The sequence below is a fragment of the Carettochelys insculpta genome, chromosome 12, assembly GCF_033958435.1.
Source record: "Carettochelys insculpta isolate YL-2023 chromosome 12, ASM3395843v1, whole genome shotgun sequence".
Lineage (NCBI taxonomy): Eukaryota > Metazoa > Chordata > Testudines > Carettochelyidae > Carettochelys > Carettochelys insculpta.
In genome coordinates this window covers 37,868,756-37,896,205 of record NC_134148.1, presented here as the reverse complement: position 1 = coordinate 37,896,205, position 27,450 = coordinate 37,868,756, and the positions used below count along the sequence as shown (strand labels likewise).

The following is a 27,450-nucleotide window of genomic DNA, read 5'->3' as shown; positions in this document are numbered from 1 at the left end:
TGAAACAGCAATTGTTCAGACTGAAAGAACCTAGCACACAGTTTAAACTAGAAGTGAAGCAGGACAATGCAGCTGACTCTGCCAATATGCTTACCAAACTGCCAGTGCCCACTAGCTTGTGCTGAGGTACAGCTGGAGGCAGTCTGGTGGCAGCCATCAGTCCAGTGCTTGTATTATTTATTCTACATTTCTATACGGCAGTCAACTGAAATAATGTGCGTAGTCCTTCACTCATTTACACCCCTGTGATCTGGCTAAAGTCAGTGGCATTAACCTGTGGTAAAAAAAGGAGGATTCAGCGGGCCCAGGCTATAGTATCTTGGGCTAATCCATAGTCAGGAAATTTATTATTGATGATTAAACTGGATAGTTAAGACTGTGTCGCTTGCTTTTAAAGTATAGCTAGCTAACTATAGAAGCAGATACACTATAGTTACATCTAGAGTGGTACATACATAGCCCCATCCTCGAATCACCAACTTTAGTGCATTTATCCTCAAAACACCTCTCAGGTAACGTTCAATCCCATTTGCACAAATGGAGAACTGAGGAACAGAGAGACTAAATGGTTTGTCCAAAACCTGCAGGAAGTCTGTGACAGATTAGGGAATCGAATCCAAGTCTCTGGATAGCACTCTGTCATCGGACCATCCCTCCTTTCACCCAAAGATGTGGATAGGTTCATGGACATGTAGAAACGCCATTGCAAGCAAGGCAACAAACTTACCTAAGCTTTCATACCTCTTCAATGTTTTGTACTGTGCCGCAATTCCATTAAGACGGGAGAAGAGACCAATCAAAGCAGTCTCTTACTTTGTAGAATCTTCATAGTTTAAAATTCCACGTTGGATCACTTCAGGGTTTTTGTTGCTGTTGATAAGTACATTTGTCTTCTGAATCCTTTATTTTCTGTGTATCTACCCATTGGTTTATATGGCTCCCCTCAGCACAATCACTGAAGTGCTTCCTTTAGTGTAATTCTTTAGTGAGACACGCTGAGATTAATGATGTTTTGGTTCTCACTCCCACCATTCAGTGTGTTACCAGCTTACTTAGATGTTGTACCTCTTTCCCATTCACCTCTTCTAGTGGGAGCTTTCCAGCACAAGGACAGCACCCTCTATGAGCGAACACAAAATGTAGAATGGTAGTAATTTCTGCATTGGAGAATGAGCATTTTACTCCTTGTTTTGGAACTGACACACACAGAGGTGATGTGACTCACCATAGCCACAGGGTAAGTCAGTGGCAGAGCTGGAAGTACAACCCAGGCCTCCTGACTCCCTTGTGCTCCTTCATCATAATCCTCTTCCTCTTAGGTGCCGGTTAGAGGCAGCTATCAATATACAGGATGCTACAGAAAGCTTTTTATTGTCTCTTGGGTTTTTTCGCACTAGTTCTGCTATTTTCCTGTGTCTTGGCATGGCACCAGAACTGGTGGAGGACACTCAGCAACCGTGCTTTCTCTCGGCTGTCAGCTTGTCTGCCCTGTTTGTCTTCTTGAGTGCATAATGTGAATAAAGCTAAAATGCTAGTTTTAACAAACACATTCCTGCCATTCAACTCGGAGCTGGTCAGAGCTTTGTGTTTATAAAACTGGCATTTGTGCCACCATCCCTTTATAGGAAGCAAGTGTTGCTGCTGCTGTTATTCCTGCTCACACAACAGCCAGCTTCCCGGAAGATGATGATGATGCCTACACATAAGATGTAGTTTAACATAGCAAATGATAGATGGAACGATCGGAGCCAGTGTTTACTTGAGTTTGACAAATACTCTGCTTGTGGAAGCCAATCTTGTTTGTTTCCATGGAATTCACAGAGTGTGTTTACTGGGGCAGTAGTTTTATCAGATGGAGTTCTAGTACTGAGGAGCTTGCACTGAATATTTAGGGCTGAAGTGGTCCTCAGTTAAATGCTGTAACACTGCTGACTTGCACAGATGTAACCCCAGCAAGTACTATACCACTAGTTCGGCTATAATCTTCGCCATGCATGTAGCTAAAGATAAGACCTACAGGTCAGAAAAATGAGACTGGCTTCTCCCAGAGATCTTTCTCCAAAACTTCAGTTAAAACACTTTCGATATTCATATAGATCCAAGCATTCCCCCTTTATATTCCTTTTTTACATAACTCTGGGAGCAGGAGTGGTGAGACCGTGAGGCAGGTTCTTCCCACGCCAGGGTGCCGATGTGGGCGGGTGGGCAGTTGCCTCAGGGATCTGAGCCGCCCCACTGCTACCTCAGCAACAGCAATGGCCAAAGCTACAGGTCTTTCAATGAATGCCAGAGCCCCAAGGGGCACACCTTGGTGCTGAAAGGCTGGCTGCAGGAGGCTAGCCCCTGCCCCACATCTTCTGGCCCACTGAAATCTGTCCTCTGCCCAGGTCCCACAGTATTTGCAGTCCAGTCGTGCAAAGAAGTTAAAATGTGTGAGCCTTTAAATAAAGGGCTGGGAAGGTTTCTCTCAGCTGCTGTGCATAATGATGCTTGTGCAACACTGAAGTTTCCCAATATTTTTTTCAACTCTGTAGTTCATAGTCAGAAGCCAGGAAGATAATCTTGTGTCTTTCAAAGATGTCTGTTTCCAGGATCAGTGATCAGACAGGAAGAAATATGCAATGTCTTGTTAATCTAAGCCCAGGGATGGCAACAGTGAGTCTGCAACAAGATGATAATGGAGGAATCCAATTCCAGTCACTGCAGCTTTAATAAGGCACAAGGGCTCTGCACTTACATAACATAGCATCTAATTTTGGAAAGATTCCCTCTCTTAATTTCACTCATAAAATTGAGTCCAGTCAGGCCTTGTTTCTGCACAGGGCTGGGTGCAGCACTTTGGAACCCAACTTAATTGGAATCATTATTCCATTTGCTGGGAGCAGTTCCGGAATAACTTCCCTCCACCTACGGTCAGCCCACGCTAGCTGGCTCGCCTGGCTTTTATGCTGAAGAACCATCTTGAACAGGAAACACCTCTGTAGCTTGTATTCATGGGCTGGGAAGTGAGTTGGAGGTACTGCAAGTGGAAATAAAGATGCTTGATTGATGATTGATCTGACTGGATGCCAGATGCTTGATTGGCCAGTTCCTGTCTTCAGAGAGAAAGAAATGTTAAGGCCTTTTCAGTTTTTTTTTAATCCTCTACTTAATGCTGATCCACAAAGCCTAGCAATGAGACGAGGCCAATGTCTGCTACCTCCAGAGTGAAACCACAGCCCCATGGTAGTCTGACCAGGCTATTTACAGATAACCACCTTCCTTCTGCCTCAGAGATCACAATCTACAAGAGATGTGAGCTTGGGGTTAGGTGACGGAAGGTGGCTGGTAAAGAGACTTGGTTTGGTTATTGATGGGATATTACTGTTGCAGTGGGAAAATGTCTGAGAATTTTGATGTTTGTGAGGCATCATGATCCCATGGATACTGCACTCAACTGGGAGTCGGGAGACAGTGGGTTACATTCTCTGCCCTTTGTGCTGCAATCTCACCACACCTGCAAGATGCGAATTCCCCTGGACAAAGGACATTGTGTGATGCTGTCAGACTAGAATCTGGGACTACAAGGTCTGTGAGCCACTGAGACTTCCACATCACCACTGGGCACTTAGGCTGGGTTTCCCCTTCCAGATGCCATGAAGCTGGGCTCTGCAGGAAGTCCTGCGCAGCAGGGTCTGAATTACACTCCTCACAGCTCATTAATTGGCTGTTCCTAGTTTTAAACCAGGAAGCATCGGGGGGAGCCATCTGAGCAGCCATGCAACTTCTGGTCCAGACCCTAAATTCCAGCTTCTGAGGCTGGTTTGTCCTCAACTATGTTGTTTGCTTGCTGTCTGTAACCCGTCTGTGAGCCAGCTTCCTGATAGCCTCACTCTGCTTTTCACCTGTCACCTGCAACTAGGTGTCTGACTCCCAACTTCCTGCTTGGCCATGACTTTTCTGAACACAAGTTAGCAACTGACTGGGGCCTACATCCTGGCCCTGACAGGAATTCTTATTTGGTGTTAAACTGGCAGATCTTACCACACCCACCTTGGTGAAGGAACGGTATCCAGGTACAGCTATATTACTGGAATTCACAGCAGGCATATCATCTGCAGGCAGCTGTCCTAAAACAGAGTGGCCTTTAGGCTGCCCTGGTTTAGATGGAGGACAGGACTGGGTGAGGATCAGGGAATCAGTTTCCTGACTGAGCTTATCTGGCCACACTGCCAACAGATCTTGGCAGAGAATCTACTCCCTCAGTTCTGTTCACAGCTCTGACCTACTGGGTGACCCTGTACATATCTCTTCACCACTCTGTGACTCAGTGTTTCTGTCTGTAGAATGGAAAAGATACTTCCCTTTCTTTGCAAAATGCTTTGAGATCCGTGGTGGCAAAACACTGCAGTTAGAGCTAAGTGTTGTAATTGATCTTTAAAGCTCCTTATGCTCAGATGCTGAGCAAGCATGGATCAAAGCCTGCCAACCATAAGACTCCCACAAGTAAGACCTGGCCTTGCCCACAGATTAAACACAGAGTATTGGTGTTTCAACTGGGGCAGTCTTTCCTCTGAGACAGAACTGATTCCGAGTCTTAGGGTGCTTAGCATGCTGCTTTCCGCTCATTAAAGCTTGTGTGGAGCTTTTCACTAGTCATTTTTGTGCTAGACTCCTAGCGAGTAGCCATATTTCAATCTCATCAGATTCAGTATTATCCCTGAACAGGTCATGTTCAGTGCTGCTCAGAGCTATTGGTATGTGATGCCAGTTTTAATCTATAGCAGAGGTGGATCCATTTTGATGGTTGGTGAAATGGTCGCTCAGCAGCATCTAGGGCTTTGTGAAGTTTTCTATGGTTTGCGGAAGGCACTTTTTAACTCTGAGCAAGTGGTGAGGTTAGAAAAACAAGCCACGAGAGTCTTGTTCAGCTGGGCTTCTAACAACAAATAAGTGTCAGGAGCTAAGTGCATCTTTCAGATCTGTGCTTGGAAGGTACTGGTCTTATAAGAATCTTGCTCTCTAGTCAGGAAGTTGGGGGCAGTCTTCAGTAGCTATAAGCCTTCCACTTACCTTGGATCCTGTCGGGCTGAGCAGTGGACAATCCACGGTGGAAGTGAGTCGTCTGGCAGGCAGGGTCAGGGGAAGTACACATTCTTCCTCCTGTGCCCCACAGACCTCAGTCCAGAAATGTGGTACGGCCTAAGGATGTGCCTTTCCACGTCCCCGCATCTAGGACAGGGCTCCTTTTTCAGGGGTGGGTGATCTGTGGCCAGCCAGAGAAGCTAAGAACAGTTAAGGATGCCAGGGACTCAAAGCACTTGTTGATGCATCAGCCCTTTGCCTGGATCTCTTGCAAACTTCTCTGGATCCAGGAGGCCAGACCCACAACCTGTGCCAGCAGCAGAGTGAATGATGTGACGTGTCGGAACACTTTGGTAGAAATCCCATGAAGGAGAATCTCACAGATAATTTCTCTCAGTGCCTCCTGGGTGAGAGGGTGATGTAGCCTCTTGTTGCTTAAAGCATAACCTTTAGTAATTGCCATGTTATGGACCTCAAGTGTGGCTTGATTCTTGAGCAGTCATAAGCCAGGGCAGGTCTATGGGCAATGATCTCACGTCAGCACAGACGTGATTCACACTAGAGTAACGTGCTTTTTAAAAAATCAAGTCAGCTGTGTCTTGCAGTTAGTGGGAGGTTCCCATCCTGACCATCTCAATACTTTAAAGAACCACACGGAGAAGAATGAAAACCTGTAGAGCTTGTTAGTTGGTGGGGCCTGATCAAAACCCAAGCAAGCAAGTGGGAGCCATTCCATTAACTTGTTTGCACTTTGGCTCTCTGATGGGGTGGACTAAGTCCCAATGTCCTCTAGAGGAGGCCAGAGGCCTTGCCACACCCCATCCCAGTGAGAGGAGCAGACAAGAGATCCACCAGGGAGGATAGAATGGCTGTCTGTGTGGCAGCCAATCAAGGCTCAGCAGACCAATATAAAAGAAGCTGTTGGGCTAGAGCCAGACAGTTCCATTCAGGAGCTCAACACAGGCAGTTCCCTGTGCTGCCTGGGAGACCAGCAGCACTTGGACAGCTCCGAGTGGGAGCTGAGCTTCAACCTGGGCGAGACCCAGGCCCTATTGCAGGAGACTGACCACAAACCTAATAAGGGAGCTGACAGCACCCTGGACGGGGTGAGTGAGATGCCACCCTCAGAACCTGGAAGACAACAGATAAGGCCGCACAGGACACCTTTGGCATCTGAGGGGCACTCAAGAACAGGTTGACCCTGTTACAGGGTCATATCCCTTCTTATTTAGTTATTAGAAGCAAGGGTCATAATTTTGACAGAAGGGTAATAAACTGAGCCTTAAACATGAAGAATTAAGAAAATGTGATTAAAGAACAATTCTGCAGAGACACAGTTAATCTGGAGAATAGAAAACTACCCAGTGGATGAAAAACACTTGCAGCGTAATACCCAGTACCTGGATAAGCAGAACGGTTGGGATACATGGCACTCCAGCCACCACAGAAATTGCACCTGGAATTTTCTTTCCATAAAATCCAGTTTTGCCAGCTTGCCCCTTTCCTTCTCCATATGTTTGCTTTCATCCTAAAGTCCCAGGAATAGTATTCCTTTCTCCTAGTTCTCCCCGGCCTCTAAAGAATCTGGAAGTCCCAAAAAAGTAATTTGAAAAGCTGCAGTTGTTCAGCACCTCCATGAATGGAGTCATCTTTCAGTAGCTGGAGAGTTGATGGAGCATTTGTATGTACAGTAGCCTTTTCTGGAAGGAAATGGATGAAATTCCAAATACCTTTGCATTTTAAGAGTAGTGTTAAATGACTGACTTCCTGCACTCAGACCTGCCTTGCTTTTACAACTGGATTATTTTATGGAGGAGTTTTCTTTACTGGTGCTGTTCTGATGTACACACCCCTACTATTAATTTCAGTAGGTTATAAAAGGGAAGCAGGACTGGACCCCTAGTACATCTACTCTGCACTCCGAGGCTCTAACTCGGGTTTGAGCCTATGCACTCCCCACTCCATCCATGTGTAGATCAGTCTGGCCAGGCTCTGTGACCCCAGTGGCGGGGGGTTGGGGCATCAGAGCAGAGTCGCTGCCAGTACATCTGCACAGGGGTAGAAGACCCACATGGCCCAGCTATGCCTGGCCCAAGTCAATGGACTTTGGGCTCGCTGGTCTTAGTGCAGGGCTAAAAATTATTACAGTGTCATAGAGCTCAGGAGCCAACTCAAACCCAAATTTTCAGCCCCAGAGCTCTAACCCAATGAGCCAAAGTTCTCTCCCAGGCCAGCTGTGGGTCATTTATATGCATGTAGACATAACTTACAGAGGCTCCAGTACAGGCCGTTATTCTGCAGTATGGACGCAGGTCAAACAGTTGACCTGAGTTAGAAGGTCTGTATGGTGCAGTGTGGGTGCATTAGTATGGGTCTGAGGTCCAGGTCCCAGGTTTATGAGGCACTGTGGAGATAGCATGGGCTTAGAAACACCGTTTCAACAAGGCCAGGTCCCACAGCTTAGCCGTAATGCGCTGGGGTATTTGTTGGCTATTGGAAGCTCTGTTAATTTAGGTTAACCCATACATGGGCCTGATGATGATTCCATGAGAGTCAGGGGAAGGACTTTGGTGGGCTTTAAATCAGATCTCAAGTTAATAAACAGAGTCCCTGTATCCGTCCCTGGTGTATTGTGCCCCAGACAGGTGAGTCTATACATCAGCCTGGGCACAATATTGGACCTCAGTAAGAGTGTTCATCTCATAAACCTCTACAGGGGGTTTAACTTGTGGCTAAAACATCACTTCTCTGTCCATCCCAAAGGATGCTTGTGTTCTAGAGGCATACAAGCACCTGCAAGCAGGTAGAAACAAAGCCCTGACAGGACTGTCAAGAACCTGTCCCTGCTGCATCCCTGTGACACACAGATTTTGAAAGAGGTTTTTACTGTAACAGGCTATTGTATCTCCTGCTGCATCTGCACCTCTACAGCTTTACCTGCCTCTGTGAGGACCAAGAGGTGCAAAGGCATCTGTTGCCTTAGCTCCCTATGTGGCAGGCCTGAGAGCAGCAAGGGCATTTGGCTGGATGCTGAAAATAAGCTTTATGTAGATGGAATCAAGTAAATGGCTGGAAACCACTTTTCCATTTCCCTGATGCAGGCTTTGCCTGGACCAAAATGGCCTCTGAAGTAATTTAGAGCAGCTTATGGGCCACACTAAATTGTGCAAGGTGGAATGGTCTAATAGAGATCACACACCTCACTGAGGATTAGACAGAACACAGTACACTCCATCTTCTCTTGTCCCAACATACCATGACCTCTCCCCTATGATTCACTCTAAGGCTAAGAGTTGTGTTTAAAGAATCCATCCAACATCTTCATTATGAAAGCCCAAGTAAAAATACAAATATTTCCTTGGTGCTTGCCCATCTTTTCACATTTCTGGAACTCAGACTCCATGGAGTGGTGCAGTCACCTTTTGCCCACAGAGGCTTTATGAAATTATTTTTCAAAATTTAATTCTTTGGGGAAAAGCTTTAAAAATTCTTCAAAATCATGCTGCAGCAATTAGACAGAAAGGTGAGAGTTAAGTGAAAGATAAGTGTTCTGAAAATGGTTGGCATTCTGAATTCATTACCCTATTTACTGAGTTCAGCTAGAATTTCTTGGCCCTGACTGCTGAACTGTCAGACTTCAATTCGTTGCAAGATGGGCTGCCTAGATAATAAAGTACAAGTCTTGTCTCATAACCCAGGAGTCTGTTTAAAGCCAGCAGTGTTTTGATTCTTTTTCACTCTCTTCAGCTGCCAATTTTAATAGTTTTGAAAGTGGAACGTAGCAAGTATGCAAGCTTCAAGGAGGGGAAGGAAAGCGCAAGAGTAGTCAGCAGCTGGTTTGCAAGCCTCAGATAATCTACGGGGCTCAAATAGCTGTTCTGGTCTATCATGTTCTTGTACTGCACTTGAAGCTTTGATATCTGAGTGTCTAGATTTATCTAATCTACTGGCATCAGTAATCTTTATGAGGTTTCTCACATTTGAGTGTAATCTTTATAATGATGCTGTTGCTTTGAGTGGGTCAACATTAATTTCCAAAATCCCAAAGAGTGAAGATGGGTTCTCAAACAATTTCATGGACAGTGCTATTATAAAGTTTACATCTACATATTCTAAATATAAATCCACATTACAGTTTGTGTATAAGTCACATGCATATGTAAATAAATTTAATTACGCTGTACATCCAAAATATTACTAACAACATTTTTGATTATCATTGAAAGAATGTTGTGTGCCTGATTGTTCACTAATTATCCTCTCTCTTTACTGTTTGCACTTCTCAGCTCGGACAAGAAAATTTTGCTAGTAAGTTCCATTCTTTTTCCAGTCAGAATCTAGTCACTTTAGCATTCTGGCTCTTGTGCCCTCACTCAATGCGCCAATACTCCAGGGCTATGGTTAAACCCAAAGGAAACTTTTTTCATCGAAAGTTAGTAGAAAAATGCCTAGTAGTCCTAGTTGCTTTTACAAAAAAGGAATTTTGGGCATCAGCTTTTTTTGATGAGATCCCTTTAATATGTACGCTCTCCTGATATTCATTAGGTAGTGGTGTAATTATACAATATTGCTTTTGTTGGTGTGCACTCTATTACCACTCATTGCAATGGGATGACTGGGTGTAAGAGCCCCTCACTGTAAGTTAGAATTGGACCATCTGGCCCGGTGTTAGTAGTATCTTTGCAAGGACAGTATGTAATCGCTTTTCCTTCCATTTCATTTGTAAACTGCTGCTGCACAGTGCTCCTTTCTCCTCCCCTCCCCCTTTTAATTTCCTGGTGGTGGAGTGGCAGAGAAAAATGCCTCAATGTTCAGAATCCAGAAGACTTTGATTCTTTAGAAATCAGATCCAACACGTTTTCAGGAAGTAAAATGTCAGCATTTCCAGTTTGCATGACATTAACGTTACATAATAACAATTTTAAAGTAATCAGAGATGCTTTCATACACTGAAATGCAGAATATTCACAGTTTAGCTACACTGTAACTCCTCTGCTAAGGCTGAATACTTTATTTTTCTTTAAACTCACATCTGTTAAAAGGCTACTGCAGCTTGCAGTTGGCATGGGCTGATGCTGAATCACCGTGTGTCCATCTTTTAATTATGGAGTGTCTTTCATTTCCTTCCATGGTGTTTGATTCTTTCCAGCTTTAAAAGATTCCAGTAAGAGATCCATTAACAGCGACTGGAAAATTGAGCTTCCCGGTGAGTTTCAGATCGCAGGCACTACTGTCCGGTACGTGCGAAGGGGTCTATGGGAGAAAATGTCTGCCAAAGGACCAACTAAAATACCACTGCACTTGATGGTAACTTTATATCCTTTGTTTGTGTTTCTTAAGTGATGCAACATAAAGGGTTTATATCCCAGCTCACAGTTCAACTTAAACTATTTGCTTCCTCCCCAGGGTTTTAAGGAAAATCTATTGTCTCCCCCTGATTTATTTTGCAGGGTTACATGGGCAACACTTACATCTCACTTAGGATCTGTTATGTGTCAGCTTGAAATCTCTACAGAGGTGTCACACTGTGATGTGCATCTCAAAAGGAGACATCAAAACACTGGTACAGCTTGCCAAGGGCCTCTGCACTTCGTGCACGTCACCATTTGCACATGTAAAAGAACATTGGCCCAGCTTCCTGGTTCACTCACATCACTGTATATTTTGCTCACGCAGAGAATAAAAGATGCACATTTTGTGTATGTACAACACACGTGACCTATGCAAAGTTGCACACAAAAATCATCTTGAATTTTATATAGAATAGATTTGAGAACTGTTACATTTCTTTGCTATCGGCTAACATAGACTTTCTATTTACACAGGATGTTATTTTATAAATACTGAAGCAGTGTGAGTCAAGAGATCTCTGAGGTCAGGAAATTAAGAATCTTTTCCCAGCTCTGTCACTGACTCAGTGTATAACTTGGGGCACATCACTTAATCTCTCTGTGACTTAGTTTTTACATCTGTAAACTAGGGACAATAATACCTGCCTGACACGGGTGTTAATATATAAATGTTTGCAAAGGATTGTGCAATTCTAAGGTGGAAGAGTCCATGGAAGCACACCATATTGTGAAGTATGGACTGTGTCCTTCTATTTTCTGTACACTGTAATTTTCCTAGCCCCTATGTCCTTTCTCTGTGATTTTCTTGCCAGGGTATGATTACTTCAGCCCTTGCTTAGATGCTGCTAAAATAGAGGCGACTAGTGCAGGGATTCCAGGAGAGCACCAGCCACATGCCCCTGCTCTGCCATGCATCACCCCCACCCCTGCTCAGCCCATGTCCCACCTTCTCCCTGTCTTTGTTACGACCTTGCCTTCCACTTCCAGTAGGTGCAGGCGTAGTCCCACCCCTCCCTCAGAGTGGCGCAGTCCAAGACCAGTGGGACCTAGGAAGCTCGCAGGGCTGTTCCACTCTGGGGGAGAGGCAGGACCTCCCCCACACACACCGGCAGAAGCACAACACTGGCAGTGAGTGTGGCACAGGGCCAACATGGGGGTACTTGTGCCCCTTCCCTTGCACTGCCTCTGACTAAATGTCAAACATCTGTTTTCCTCACGTAACTTTTAGGACCTGTGTTAAATCGGCTTTGCACTACTCTAGTTTTCATTTTCATAGTTTGAAAATCTCAGAACTACCATGAACTTCTCCGAAAAATGAATAAGAATAAGAATAACCCATCCCTCTCCACAGCACTCTTCATGTGCTGCTCTCAAGATGCTTAACAAAGGAGGGGAAGCGTCGTTATCCCCTTTTTAGGGAAGAGGTGTAGAGTGAATTATGTAAGTCACACAGAAAGTCAGTTTCAAAGCTGAATTGGGAGAATATTCCTCAGTATTCAAAAGGACATATTTGGAGGTTCCTGCAAGTCCCTAATGCACTTACTAAATTCATGGTATGTGCATGTAGGCTGAAAATGAACAAAGGACTTGGACTTATGTTTTCTATTAGTGCTTTTTAAATGTCAAATTTCCATGGAACAAAAAAGCAGTCATGTAGCACTTTAAAGACTAACTAAATAATGTATTATTAATAATTTATCACCTAATCAATTATTTTGTTAGTCTTTAAAGTGCTACATGTCTTCTTTTTAGTTTTGTGAAGATCCAGACTAACACGGCTACCTTGCTGAGATTTCCGTGGTGACTTCTTCAACTTTGAGAATGTCATCTTCACAGTTTGGCATAGACCCAAGCTTTCCCTTCTGGAACCAACCTGCTTTCAAAGTAACCTACATATTACTGAAGAACTGGCTGTCCTCAGGGGACCACATAAAATATGAATTTGTGAGAGCTCACTTTAATGAAAATGTTGTTGATCCTGTGCCTTGTGTGGCTAGATTTGAATATTCCAAGGAGAGATTTCCTTGGTTGAGGCACATTGCAGTAAACTCTGGTTCTGTCATTTTGGAAACTTGAGAGATGGTAGCAAATGAAAGAACAAAATTAAGGATCGTATCACTAGGAAGCTTCTCCATAAGCCATGTTTATTATACAGTAGAACAGTGTTCCCTCTAATATGTTTCCTTTCCTGGGCAGAATGAATCTGTGTGCACCAAGACACGTACAGATGTACACCACCAACAGAAACATGTCACCCACTGTAGGTGCTCTCCTAATCAGCTGGGCAGCATCTGAATCTCTCCTGGGTGGCCACCCAAGTGCCCGGCTTACAGGGAACACTGCAGTAGAACCTCAGCAGTACAAACCCGTGGGGAATTCAGGTTGTTCAGAACATGGGACAAAATGTTACGGTTGTTTCAAAAGTTTGCCACTGAACAGTGGCTTTATACAGCTTTGAAACTTTATTGTGCAGAAGAAAAATGCTGCTTTTGACCATCTTAATGTAAATAAAACAAGCACAGAAACAGTGAAATCTTTTTTTAACTTTCTATTGTTTTAGTACATTCAAACACAGTATGATACGGAATTTGCTGCTGCTGTTGTCTCTGCTGCTGTCTGATTCCGTACATCATCTTTCAGGGTCTGCTCATGTCCATCCAAGTTGGTGTGTGTGTACTGCACGCATGGTCATTGGAAAGCTTTTCCCCTCAAAGGTCACATCATGTCAGCTGTGGAGCCCCTGGAAGTGCACCTTCATGACAGTATCTGGAGGCTGCTGCTGACCTGCTGCCTCTTAAGTTTCTTCTGATTGCCAGTGATGGTCATTGGAGCAGCTCTCTTCTCTTACTGCAGCAAGTGACCCCTTACTGGACTTTTTCTAATTGTATCTGTAAATAGTTAAAAACTGAGTATTAGCTAGCTTTCAGTAGTTCATAGTTAAGATAAGTTTTAGTGCGGGATTCCCCCACCACCTTGTTTTCCCTCTAGGGGAGCAAGGCATGCCTCAGTGTTAGGGGGTTCAAACCATGCAGGTCTTGTCTAAAGCCTGTAACTAAGGGGTACCCACATGACTCCTGCTTACCATATTTGATGGAAGCCCATCAGATTGAGAAGTGCAATATCTGCAGAGGGCTCCACCCAAGAACAAAGGAAAAGAGGGAATTTAGGCTAAAATTGCTCCTCTTGGAGTCAGCCCTTCATCCCCAGTTGGCACAGTCAGCATCCCACCCAAGCCCAGCACTTCAATGCAGAGTGTGCTGGCTTCTTTAAGAGCAGCCACGGCAGTGAGAAATGCTTGGCTCCAGGAAACCTCAGCAGAGCCATTCCCCAGCACTAAATGCCTCCTTGCCATGTACATGCCCAGCACTGATCCCATTCATAAGAGGAAGAAGACCACCAGAGGTCATTCTCCCTTTAGAGTACTGGAATGGGGAAGCACCTGCAGGATGTATCTCAGATTGGGACACGCTGCTGTCTCCTACTCAGCCCACACCGCCGACTTCAGCTGCACAAGGAGATAGTTCAAGTCCAGTTCTTGTGGACTCCCGGGAGCAAGAGTGTCAAGTGGAGAAGTTAGATCTTCTCTCCATGCTGGACATCTTTGAAGCATCTAGGGACTTATTGTGATGTTGGCGCAGTCCCCCACAGGAGTACCTGCACCAAGATGGTGATGAGGCAGCACCACCTGTAGCATGGTCCTGCTCTGCACCACCTCAGCCTCCAAGCCAAATTTTTGAAGGTTTGCCTGGGACAACGCATCAGTCCAGAACCTGGATCCTTCCCCTCCCTTTGTGAATCATTGATCCTATTTCTACCATTTCTAGGTAGAAATTGCCTCAGACCAGTGGATCTTCAGCACGATAGAATTCCCTTCCACCTTCCCTGTCACTCTCCAGCGATCCTTCTCTCAGCTTCTGATACAAAAGGTGCAAATACTCCTACAACTTGGGGTAGTAGAAGGGGTCCTTGTGGAGTTCAGGGGCAGGGATTCTGTTCCTGGTATTTGCTAAACTCAATGGCCAAGGTGGAGCTGAGACCTACTTGAGACCTGCACAACTTCAATAGATTCATGAAAAAGTTAAGGTCCACATGGTCTCCCTAACTTCCATTATCCCCTCCTTGGATCCAGGGGACTGGTACACTGCCCTCAACTTGAAGGAAACATACTTTCATGCATCCGTAATCCCATCCCACAGAAGGTTCCTCTGCTTTGTGGTCAACAGCACTCACTATTGGTTCACAGTTCTCTTCAGACTCTTGGCAACCCCTCAGGTGTTCATCAAGTACATGTTGTTCATGCAACCTTCCTGCAGAAGTGGCAGTTCCAAGTATTTCTGGATCTAGACAAATGGCTAATCAAAGTTGATCCAGGACCCAAGTGGAGGACCTCATGGGCCTAGTTTGGGTGATGTTGCACAGACTTGGCCTGATACTAAACATAGCAAAATCGACTCTGACTTAGAGGATGGAGTTCATCAGACTCTAGTCAGCCAAGGGTCTTCCTCCCAGAATCTCACTTCTTTGCCATGGGCACCTGAAAGGAACTTGTGTGATACCCTACCATTATGATACAAAGTTGCTTGAAGCTGCTTGACCATATGGCTGCTTGTACATAAGTAATATTGCACACCAGGTTCTAGCTCCATCTCCTTCATTCTTGGCTAGCCTCTGTATACAGATTGCCTGGATAAGTTGGTCACACTCCTATAGTTATTGAGTTGTTCCAGAGGTATCTTCACCAGCAAGTGGTGTATGTGGGAGTGCCCCTCTCCAGGCCCCAACCACCACTGTTTCTAATAAAGGACGTGTCAGCAGTAAGTCAGAAGAAATCAGAACTCTATATCTCGGGTCCTGAGCTGAACTTACCATTGTACATCAGTGAAAGGAAGCTACATATAGTTTGCCTTGCTTGCCAGTTGTTTCCCTCTCATGTGAGGGGCAGATTTATATCCATTTTGACTGTCAATACAACATCAATAGTCTATATACAGTAAATTCTTTCATATTCGGCAGCCCCAGGACTGGGAGGTTGCCAGATGTTCAAATATTGTAGATAATAGAGAGGTATACCTAACAATGCATAACACTAAAGAAAAACAAGGTTAGATATTAAGAAACAAACAAAAATGGATGCAGAGTACTTTATTTCTCAATAACAGTAATATGATATACTGTAAACTTATACCGTATTTGCTGTATTTGATTATATTAACTTTCACTATACTATACTTACAGAAAATGTAACTAAAATTTACTTAATCGTTAACTTAAACAATAGAGTATAATGTATTTTAATGTTCATTATACATGTACTGTGCTTATATGAAACTTAACTAAAATTTACTTTATCCCTAACTTAAACTGAACTTTATTTCAGCATTTTGTCGTTAGCTTAAACTTAACTATAGTTGTCGCTTATTTGAGACTTTTGGATAACAGAATGCCTATTAAAACAGTGTACTGTAGCTCTCTTCTCTTATCTATGTAAGGAAAACCTAAAGCTGGGAGACTTCTGCACTGCTCACTCCAGGCTTTTGGAACAAAATGACCAATCATCTCAGCAGGTCCTTTCACAACCAGGAGTGGGCCCTCCACCCAGATGTCGTGATCAATATCTTCCAAAGTTGGCAATTTCCCCCCAGTAGACTTGTTTTCATCAGGAGGTATCAGCACTTCTGTTCCTTCCTGAATCATAGTCCAGGCTTGCTTGCAGATGTCTTTCTCCTCCATTGGAAGGGCACATGCTGTATGCATTCCTGGCCTTCCTGCAGTTTGATATTGTGAATACCTGGACTTCAACAGGGTTCAAAAAAGAAATAATAAAATTAATTTAGGATAGGGCCATCAGTACTTATTATCTAAGACATGTAGGAATGGTGTCCCTAACCTCTGCTTTTTACAAAGTGGGTGGAAATGGGTGACGGGGGGATCACTTGATGCTCATCTGTTTCGTTCATTCTCTCTGGGGCATATGGGATTGGCCACTGCTGTAAGACAGGATACTGGGATAGATGGACCTTTGGTCTGACCCAGTATGGCCATTCTTCTGCTCTTGCGCAAGGTTCAGCTGAAGGTCCAAAGAGAGGGAGCATCAATTATCTTGATATTACCAACATGGCACATCAGCACTGGTTCATCGTGCTTCTAGGCCTGTCAGTGAACACATCTGTAACTCTGCCTGGAGTTGATTATGGAGGACCATGGCTACCTATGGCATCCCAATCTAGAGTCTCTTCACCTCACGTCATGGGAACTCTAGCAAAGCCCTTTGGAGCTCTTGTGCTTAGATTTTGTTAGGGTGGTTCTTCTTGGCAGCAAGAAACCAAGAGATTCTCTCTTGTCAACGTGAAAGGACACTTTGCTGTTACAGTCATTGATTCCTTTCATCCTGGGCTGTTTAGTGCACCTAAAACATCAAAGCCGTGAGGTGCTCTCAATAAAGGAGCACCTGTCTGCCATCTGGGCTTTCCATCCCTGTTCTGCTAGCCAGTGCATCTTCACTAACCCCATGGTTGGCCACTTCCTCAAAGGACTAGATGGACTATACCCTCAGGTAATACAGCTGATTCCCCACTCCCCAGTCTTCCCCATTGGATCTCAACCTGGTGCTCACAAGGATGATGGGGCCTTCTTTTGAGCCTGTAGCAACATGCTCTTTCCTGGAAAGTGATATTTCTAGTGACTATATCTTCAGCCAGGAGATTGTCTGGGCTTAATGCCCTGACCTCTGAGGCCCCTTATACTGATTTTTTTTTAATAAGAACAAGGTACAGTTGTGGCCACACATGGCCTTCCTCCCAAAGGTAGTTTTGCAATTCCACATGAATCAGGACATTTTTCTTCCACCGTTCTTCCCTATGCCACATCTTAACCTGGAATGGATTCTTCACTCCCTGCACGTCAAATGAGCAATAGCCTACGCTGAAAACATACCCATTGGAAAAAAAAGTCACATCTCTTCCTTGTAATTGCTGAGTGAAAGGACTTCTGATGCCCTCCCAAAAGCTCTCTTCATGGATGATGGCCTGTATCAGTGTGTGCTACAACCTAGCAAAGATACCTGATCCAGCATTAACAGCACATTCTATGATGGTCCAGAGGTTTTTTTGGTAGCTGTCCTGGTGTAGGTCTCTATCGTAGTCATCAGTATACACCTTTTTGTTGTATTACACCATTTTCCCAGAAGGCTAGGGGTGATTCTACATTTGGCAGAGAAGTCCTGCAGTCTATAAATGAGATTAGCTCCAAACCCTCTGGAAACCGCTTGGAGTCACCTACTTAGAATCAGCATGAGTGTGCACTCAAAGAAAAGCACTGATACTTATCTTTTATGTGTTCTTTGCAGTGTATTGATCATGTCCATTCCCAGACCCTCAGTCAAAGTACACTGGCAAGAAGGAACTGAAGAGGCCACAGGTCAGCACAGATTTATATAGCCCCCTGCCCCACCCCATGAAGGTACAACTCCATGGAGCTCCACAACTGACCTGACAGGTACCTCTGGGGGAAACCTTCCAATATACAGAATACACACACACATGCTTGGAACAGACACATACAATACATTTCAAAGAGCAACAGTTATGAAAGAGAACTGTTTTTCTGGCTCCTAATCAGGTGTGTGGTTGATCAGTCAGCTCATAACTCTGAGGTTCTGTTGTAATACAAATGTTCAGGTAATAGGGATGGTTCATCCTTTCTCTTCCCTTTCCCTGGGAATGTTTTAAAAACAGAAGAGAGACCCCTGTCAGACCATTAGAACAAACATGCAGCCCAAAGCGATTGGAAGAGTAATAAACAAAGCTCACTTAAAGGAGCATGTAATTTATTTGAGCCTCTTTTGTCAAGTTAAATATTAATCTTTCCCCTGATACAGGGTGGTGGTTTTAATTCTTTCAACACAAGAATGAAAAGGATGGTTACCAGTTACCTCTAAATAGAAAACTGTTGTCCAAATAAGGGTGGAATACACTTGACTGACAAAGAGCCAGAAGTCTCACTGAATCCATTGTGACCTGCATTTGAAACTAATTAGACACACGCATGCATGCATATTATATGTGGCTATGAAACTACATGAAATTGGTTTCATATGAGCGCTTAGATTCACTCATTTTGTTTCCATATTGAGATAATAAGGATCTCTTTTAAGGAGCTGGTTTTTAATACTTGGGGCATTTCTCCAAATGTGTTACTTTAAGTATATTTCTTGGATAAATGAATGTTTGTGTAGCTAGGCCTGTGCTAGACCTCCTCTTGGCAACTGAAGACAGAGAAACACTCCCAGAGTACAGAGATGCTTTAAACATGGCTGTTTCCTTAGTGCAATAGGATGAGCAAGCAGGACTTGAGTTCTTTGCTGATTGTTGCCTAATGCATTGAATTTTGCAGAAAGCTTTGTGAAGATGATCATGTGGGCTAAAGTGGCCTTAACTGTGACTTTAAGCTAAGAATAAAACGTGTATTGGGGTAGACTTATGTGCAATCTCTTTAGTGTAATAAAGGGGTGGTTATGAGGTGACTTGATTACACAAGAAATATTTAAAAATGGGCTCGTCAATCTAGCAGAGGAAGGCCTAACACAAGCTATGGCTAGAAGTTGAAGCTAGGTTAATTCAGACTGGAAATAAAGCACCACTTAGTAACAGTGGGAAGAATTAACCATTGGAACAATTTATATTCAGTGTCATGGCAGTTTCTCCAGCAATGACGATTTTTAAATCCAGTTTGGCTATTTTTCTGGAAGATCTGTTCTACAAATTATTTTGGGGAAGTTCTTTGGCATGAGCTGTACAAGGGCCAGTCTAGATTTTCACAGTGATCCCTCCTGTTCTGGGGATCAATGAAAAACAAAGTATTCTTGGAAGCCAGAGCAAAAACTTCTCTTTGGGTATGTCTTCACTATGCTGAAGATCTACCTATTCAGGGGTTCCATTTCACATGTCTAGGAGGGATGAACGTATTCGAACTGTCAGGGGTCGACACTTGACCTCTGTACTCCTCAATAGCACAAGGAGAAAGGGCAGTCTCCCATCTACCCGCTTCTGTGAAGATGGCCAGGTAAGTCAATTGTAGATAAGTCAATTCTAACTACACAATTGCGGTAGAAAGAATTGCCTCTCTTCAGTTGACTTTAATGCCTAGTCTAGAACTGCCCTTTGTTTCCCACTCCTCATGGAAGATACTATGCTGTCCAGATGTGTTTACTATGATCAGCTGAAGGGTTCACAGTGCCTGCTGCTCTTACAGTGCTCATTGCACAGCTATATAGGGAGTCAACCACTGTAACTCAAGTGAAACCAGGCAGAATTTTTCAGATAGTTCATTCACTAAAGTACAGTTTTGAGTTGACTGAAACTAGCAAATTTGGGTCCAAGGTAGCGAATAGTTTTGTCTGGGAAAAATGGAGGTAAATTTTTCACAGCAATCAAAACATCTTGCTTCATTGTTACTAAAATGAAACTTCTCACTTTGAATTGTAGTTGGGTTTCTTTGAAATAAAAAAGGAGGGAAATCAACAAAAACAAAATGGAAAAAGCAAACAAAAGCAATCGTTTCAGGACAACCTGAAATGAAATTTTAAAGAGAATTTTTCTGTTGGCTAGTGAACCAAAATATCAGGTTTTCAGACAGCCTTAAGCTCAAGTCCAAGTTCCTGGCACCAGTTGTTTTGTGCCCCATCCCAGGCTGTAGGTATTTATAAACTCTATATGAATGCTTGGAGAGGATTAAAGATGTGTTTGCAGAACAATGAAGAGTCAGAAAGGTTACCTGGGGGTGGCTGGAAGGTTTGTTTGAATTATTGCTTTAATGTTACTGGGGTTAGGTTAATAGCACATAACATAGTACACAGTAATTATGTCTGTTTTTAAAACATCACAGAAGACTACTGGGGTAAATTTGCACCTGTCCATTGACTTTAAAGGAGATATTTCAGTTTTCACCCACTGAGAAACGGGTCCAGAAAACAGATTTGTTCCAAAGTCACCTTTTAAAGCCCTCCTGTCCATCTTTTACAAAATGCAGTAATTCAGATAAAAGGTCCAGTGGGTCTGTTTTCTTACCTCTCTCTGGTTTTACACCATTGGGATTCCCTTTACTAAAGTTACTTGCTGAAAACGAGAGCCAAATCTGGCCCCATGTGTAAACTGAAGTAGAACTGGAAGTCCCTGCCCACTATGACTAATAACGAGTGTCCCTTTTTCAGCTCTCCTTTCGTTGTAGTAGTCTCTTTTAGTGAATTTCACAAAATTGGGAGGCTGAAGAGGTCATACTTGATCCTGTTAGACGCAGGTTGCACACCTCAGCATCCCTGCAGCAACTTCCTAGCAAGATAGGGACTTGGCCAGAACCACTGATGTCAGGGAATGACGTGAAAAAGCCTGGTCCTTTACTTGTTCAGAAAATACCTGTGTGGGGAGGCCCAAAGAGTCATATCCCATTCCTGGGGTTTGTCGGCAGCAGGCCAGACTTGTCCTTGTGCGCACAGTTTCCCCTGGTGATGGTTGGACTTCTTTATTGCTGAAGCTGTTAAATGCACTGCTCTGCAGCTCTAGACACATTACTGAATTCCTGTGCCATGAACGTGTGAAGTGATAGGATGTTAAACTTGAAAACAGCCCCCTTTCCCAACCCACTCATCCTCCCAGAAGGCTGAATAAATAGATAGGCCTGGCAGCTAGCCTAACTTCCCAAAACAAATTAAGGCGTGCATAATGAATGGTAACTTATTTCCATGCAATCATTAATTTAATTAGTTACTCTATGAGCATCAGTCTGATTTAATGCTTCCTGCTGTCAGATTACTTCTGTGTTAAAGCCAAGTCGTTACATTTGACACCAAAAACAGCAAAGGCCAATTTTTTCTAAATTGAGTGCTTTTAACGTTAGACACTGAAGTCTGGTTTTGAACACCTCCAGAAGTGTCTGGAATTTTCAGAAGTACTGAGTACTTACAGTTCCCACGGCTTTCCTCTTTATCAGTACCTCTGAAGACCAGGTCCTTTGATCTTAGGTGCCTAAAAAAAGATTTGGCGGTGTTTCTTGAAGTGCCCGCCCCTGAACGCATTGGACTGTAACAGTATTGCTTGCTTTGCCATCGCTGCGCTCTGTTGGCTTTTTCAGTGCAGTGTATCCTGACAGCCTTTCTTCCGCTGCTGAACCAGGTGCTGTTATTTCATGACCAGAATTATGGAATTCATTACGAATACACCATTCCTGTAAACTATACGGCTGAGAACAGAAGCGAGCCAGAAAAACAACAGGATTCTTTGTACATCTGGACGCACAGCGGATGGGAAGGATGCAGTGTGCAGTGTGGAGGAGGTAAGGCCATTAGGGACCATGGTGCGATTTTTGTTTTGTACAGAGTTTGCCAAGGCAGGCAGTAAAGAGAGGTGAATGCAGAACACAGGCTGCGAGCTTGCCAAAGCACAGACATCACGAGGAGGGCTAAGCTACGGAAATGGCTGTTGGCATAGGAATTGGGTGAAATGAAAGCTCACTTTCACCAGATCTGCAAGTTAGCAGCAGCCGTGCAGTCTGTTCTCGGCCAGTGTTCTGGGCAGGGCTGCTGCATTTTGGTTCCTTACTATTCAGTGGAACTGCACCTGGTTCAGTTCTTTGCAGATGGCTCAAGGCACTTGTACGCAGCCCCATATGTCAAGGTTCAGTCAGATTCTTGGCACGGAGTTTCCACAGGTATTCACTGAAAGAAGCTTCCGTCAGTGAGGATGAAGTAGGAGCAGTCCCACTGTGACATTTTGCTGTAGATTGCATCAGAAACCATTGATCAGCTATCACAGCCCACATATCATACTTTTCAGATGATATCTCCTGGGGCGTTCTGGGAAAGATTGATGAAGCCAAAGCACCTCCACAGAAGACACTTAATACTGTATTTCCCACTATACGTTTGTTCTCTATATATAGGGGAAACACCTTTAATTTTCCTGATGGAGTCAGGTCACTTTCCACACACCCTGGCCAAGCTCCTTTCATGACTAGCATTGGGTCAAGGCACCTCCAAAATTCATCCCATCATGAAGGTACCACAAAGGAATTAAATCTTCACTCCTTGTCAGGTTGCCATGCTCAGTATCCTGTCATCTCAGTATACTAAATGCTGGAGAGTAGAGGGTGATTTGTTTTGGATTTTTTGTTGTTTTTGTTTGGGTGGGGAGGGTTGACTTTTATAAAAAGTTGATTTAAAAATTGACTTGGTTACAAGGTTACAAGAAGAATTTCTCCCTGTTGTTGAGCCCTCACAAGAGTGAATCTTAAACCCATTGATAGGGTCTTAAGTACAATAGGCCTCCCACATGGTTAGAGACACACAGATATCACCTTCTGGCAATGTGGATGCCACCACCACTAGGATTGGCTAGGTCAATTCTTAAGCACTTCAGTTTTCAGATGCATTTCACTATGCATTCTTGGTGAAAAGGGCTTCTTTTGTGACATTTAGATTGTGCAAACTCACTTAAGATTCTTGAAGTGCTCAGGGACTTAATTCACGCGGGACTTTCCATTTGACAGGACTTAATGGATTTTGATTAGGTGTTGATTAGTCATACATCACCAGTGTTCAGTTTGTGACCTATATAAAACAGCCAAATTTTAGTTTATAATGGGAGATATTTAAGAAATATCCCCCAAATAAATGTCGGTGTGGTAGGCTTGCGTGGGGAGGTGGTGGCATTTACATTGTGACTTTGTAATGTTGACTCACCGTGTTGAAAGACATCTGTCTCACTGTTACAACACAACATCCTCACATCAAAGTGGATTATTGAGCCCAAGGGGTTACATTCTTCAGTGGAGTTGAGACGTCCACCTGCTCAACTGATGCAGAGACCTAGGCTGTAAGGAAGCAGAATGGGAGCATGGTGTCTTGAGCCTGGGTGTGAACTCTAAGGATGAAATTCTGTGGCGGTTGGATGACAACCAAACTGGCCATCATGCTAATGAGATTTGGAGAAATATATTTCAGAAGGTGCACGAGCAGCGTGTGGCCAGATGGAATGGAGAGAAATTGCATGGTAAGGAGATCTGGTGGTGGTCCAGTTACATGCAGGAAGCAGTAAAGAAGAATGACAATGATAGAAAATAAATGATAATGTATAAGTAATACGGGGGCGGGGGTAGAGAAAATAGCTAACGAAGTAACTGGGGAAACATTTAAAGGCCTACGCAAGACTACTATTGAAGGAAGGGAAGAAAGGATTATGCAGATTAGCTGAGATTAAGCAAAGCAGCACAGAAAACTTGGGATCTGTAAAGTGTGTTAAAGATGTAGATGGAAAAGTATGAGGGGAAGATGGTAAAATCATTAAGTAGTGGCAGCAGGTTTATGAGAAACTGTTCAGTGAAGAGAATGTGAAGAAACCCTTGAGGGAAGTATGCACAAGCAAAAACATGAGGAGACCTATCCCTGCAATGGAGACTCAGGCAATGCTAAATATGATGTAACTTGGGAAGTAGGTGGGGCAAATGATATACCAGCTGACATAGTTAAAGCATTAGGCATGAAGGAGTTGTGGTGATGACAAAACTTTTCAACTTTGTTCTCTGTGGTGGAAAAATTCCCAGTGGCTGGAGGAAGACACATTAGTCCCTAACTTCAAGCAAAAGGAGACATGCAAAGCATTTAGTCATTACTGACACATCAAGTTGATGGGTCAAACAATGAAGTGTCTGCAAAGGAATATTGAACAGACTTTGGAAGGCACTGGAGTATCAATTAAGTGACAGCCGAATGGGGTTAGTTACCATGAAGGCCAACAGTGGATCCTGTGTTTGCCGGAGAACTATGGAGAGAAGCACAAGGAACTGCACTTCGTGTTTGTGGACAGTGGTGACTGCTGAGAGAGCCACAAGAGAGGCCCTGGCTACATGACTGCCACCACGTAACTCCTCCTTGTGCGATCACTAGCTCAGGGGAAGCCCCATCCCCCAAGCTCACCCCCCACCCCCGGCAAGCAACATGACCCAAGGGACTAGCAGGGGGACCTGGCACTGGCAGCAAGTGTAGGGCCCCCCTGCACTCACTGGCAGCGGCAGGAAGAAGCAGAGCAACCTGGCTCCAACCTGCTTGGTTCCACTGCTCCCAGCCACATTGTCCAGCTTTCCGCCACTGGTCCCTCCCATTCCCCCAACTCCCATCCTGAGTGATATGTCTGGGAGCTGAGGGATCAGAGCAGGCTGGGGTGGGCTTCCTCTGTTTCCTGCCACCACTGGTGAGTGAAATGGTGGGATCAACCTCTGCTGCTGGTACAAGCTCCCCTGCCTGCCCTGGGCCCTGTGGTGGTTGCCTTGCCTTTAGCGGCTGCTGGCCTCTTGCCCCTCCCCCTCATGACATCTGGGGGCACATAATCTTTCATGCCCCCCAAAAGCATAGCTTCTGTTTGTGGATTTAGAGAAGACTTATGGCTGATTTCCTCGCCAGTTGTTGTGGAAGTGACTATGGGTGCATATGCTCAGACTATCATGGGCGTGCCTGAGGGTATCAAAACGGTAATGAGAAGCATCTGCCGCTACAGTGAGTCATTCACTGCAGGAACAAGTCTACATCAAGGATCAGCCTATTGTGGTTGTAATGGATACCTTCATGTGGGAGGGTAGGAGAGAGGCTCCCTGGAGCCTGCTTTTCACTGACAACATTGTGTTGTACAATGAAGGTAAACATGAAGTGGAAACAGCCCTAGAGCTGTGGAGAGCTGCGCTGAAAGAAAATAACTTTTATACATCAGCTCACCAAAGATGGAGCACCTGGAATGCTTTGAGGGTAAAAAGAAACCAATAAAACTTGATGGTATCAAGTTGAAGCCCATGCAATATAATTTAAAAAGCTGAGTGTGAAGCCACGATCAGGATATGGATGGGGATATTAGGAACTATGTTAAAAGACGTTGGTGGAAGTGGAGGGAGTGATTCTTTGCAATAAGGATATGTTAAGTAAAGTAATGAGGAAAGTGAGTGGGGTTAGGCCAGCTATGGTGTACAGGTTGAAATACTGGCCAGATTCTTCTCTTTTCCAACAATTACCTCTGCAATTATCTCTTTTCCAACAATTACCTCAGACTGAGACTGCTGGCTCAGATAAGAGTTGATAAGCTATGCAGTCATAGTAGGAGTAGACACCCCACTCTGCTCCCCCATCATGGAAAAGCCGAGGGAGGATCAGATGATGAGATGTGGGATATATTGGCTGGAGACTAAATGAGCTAGTAGTTAAAGGACAGAGACCTCAAGAAATTTAAGATACTGTGAAAGAGGGCTTGAAAAAGGTTTGTGTCGCCTTACAAGAGGGATTAATAAGACCACATAGAGATGAGGAATAAGCCCCAATTGATAGAATAAAACAGAGAAGAAAAAAAGACTTGGAGCCTGGTGTGTCAAATTGGCAGCACTTTTTAACATAGTACATCCCAGAGGACCTGAAATGGTTTATATTTTAGCTGCTTATTTCAGTCCCCTGTAAAATTTGAGTGAGACCAAACTCTACATCCTTTGAAACCTGGATGCTCCTTTTCAGCATTCTTGTTGCTGCATTAAATGAGTTGGAGATCAGTCAGTATGAAGGGGAAGAAGCAAAGGAATCCCAGCTGTACCACAGGAAACTCAGCCTAAGTGGTGGATCTCAGTCATTATTAGTCATCCACAGAGATGGACAGTTATCTGCCTCCACTTCCTCTCCCAGGAGCATCTTGATTGGTGTCAAGCTTGTATTTAGGTTAAGAGTTTAAAGACCCAGTGCAATGTACTCACAGTGCTGGAGCTATCACATTCATGACATTGTTAGGGCCCTACCGAATTCACAGCCATGAAAAATATGCCATGGACCATAAAATCAGGTCTTTTGAGTAAAACAACAGTCTCCATTAATAAACTACTTTGCTGGTTTACCGTTGTTTTTGGTTTGACATTTAGGTGAGCGTAAAACTGTCGTGTCCTGTACAAGAATCGTTAACAAGACCATGATGGTGGTGAATGATAGTGACTGCCAGCACGTGACACGCCCTGAACCTCAAGTCAGGAGATGTAACACACATCCCTGCCAGTCACGGTAAGGAGTTAAAAAAACAAAACGTGCATGTTTCTCACAACCACCCTTCGCCAAGGTACCTTTCTACTGACACTTTCAAAGTGTTTGGAGGCGTCTGGGCACGTTGTTAGCTGCAATATCCAGCTGTGATACTTATTTTTCATTTGGTGAGCAGATCAGATTTTCATTACCTTAGAGTGCATTTAATCTGTGATCAGTACATGACGCTTCCCTGCAAGCAACGTCCATATTCTTGTGTTTTTTTCCTTCCCCTTAACTGTATAATCTAGGAAAATAAATAGGGTACTTTATTTAGCTGGTCAACATTGCACCGATGGCATGTCTAATCTTGTTTCTTTGTTCAGTGCAGAACAGGGCTTGATTAGTAGTCACGCCCTGCTAGAAAAAAACATGGCTGGCCTTTAAGCCTGACCTTGTGTGAAATATTGGGACACAGTCCAAAATAGTGAGGGGGCGGTCATCCAGCCCAGCAACTGTGGTTGCCTGCAGTGCCTTCCTGAATTAGCTCTCACTGGGCCACTCAAAAACAGCCTCCAAGCAGGCAAGCCAGATCCTGGGTATCTGCTTGTAGCTACCAGCCACACTTCAGTTATACTCTGGCTCTCACCAGGGTGATCCCAAAACAACCCTAGGCTTAGATTTTCTCCCGGAAATCTGTCCTGTATTGCCCTGCCCCTCTCCTGGACAATAAAAGTCTTATTTGGTCTGTTGTTTCTCGAAAACAAGTAATATGCACACAAGTTGTTACCCTAAATGAAGTTCCCCAAACACTTTGGTTTCAACCCACTGGATTAGATAAAACAAGTTATTACAAAGAGAGATTTTGAGTACAAGGAATGAGGCCTAAAGGTCAGAAACAGACACAAACAAGAACGGAGAGGAGTTGACTATAATACCTAATTTAACAAGCTGTATCAGAGTCAAGAACAGTTTTTCATGACATGTACTTTGTCATATACTTTCTGATCA

At 44.0% G+C, this 27,450-nt stretch overlaps 1 protein-coding gene across 1 annotated transcript in view; it reads left to right on the top strand.

Moving 5' to 3' along the window:
* ADAMTS17 (ADAM metallopeptidase with thrombospondin type 1 motif 17) overlaps positions 1-27,450 on the top strand; it is a 231,869-nt gene that overhangs the window by 154,700 nt on the left and 49,719 nt on the right. The window contains exons 14-16 of the mRNA XM_075006587.1: positions 10,214-10,371; positions 21,581-21,740; positions 26,346-26,481. Coding sequence (XP_074862688.1) covers positions 10,214-10,371; positions 21,581-21,740; positions 26,346-26,481 — 454 coding nt within the window. The remainder of the gene's footprint in view (positions 1-10,213; positions 10,372-21,580; positions 21,741-26,345; positions 26,482-27,450) is intronic.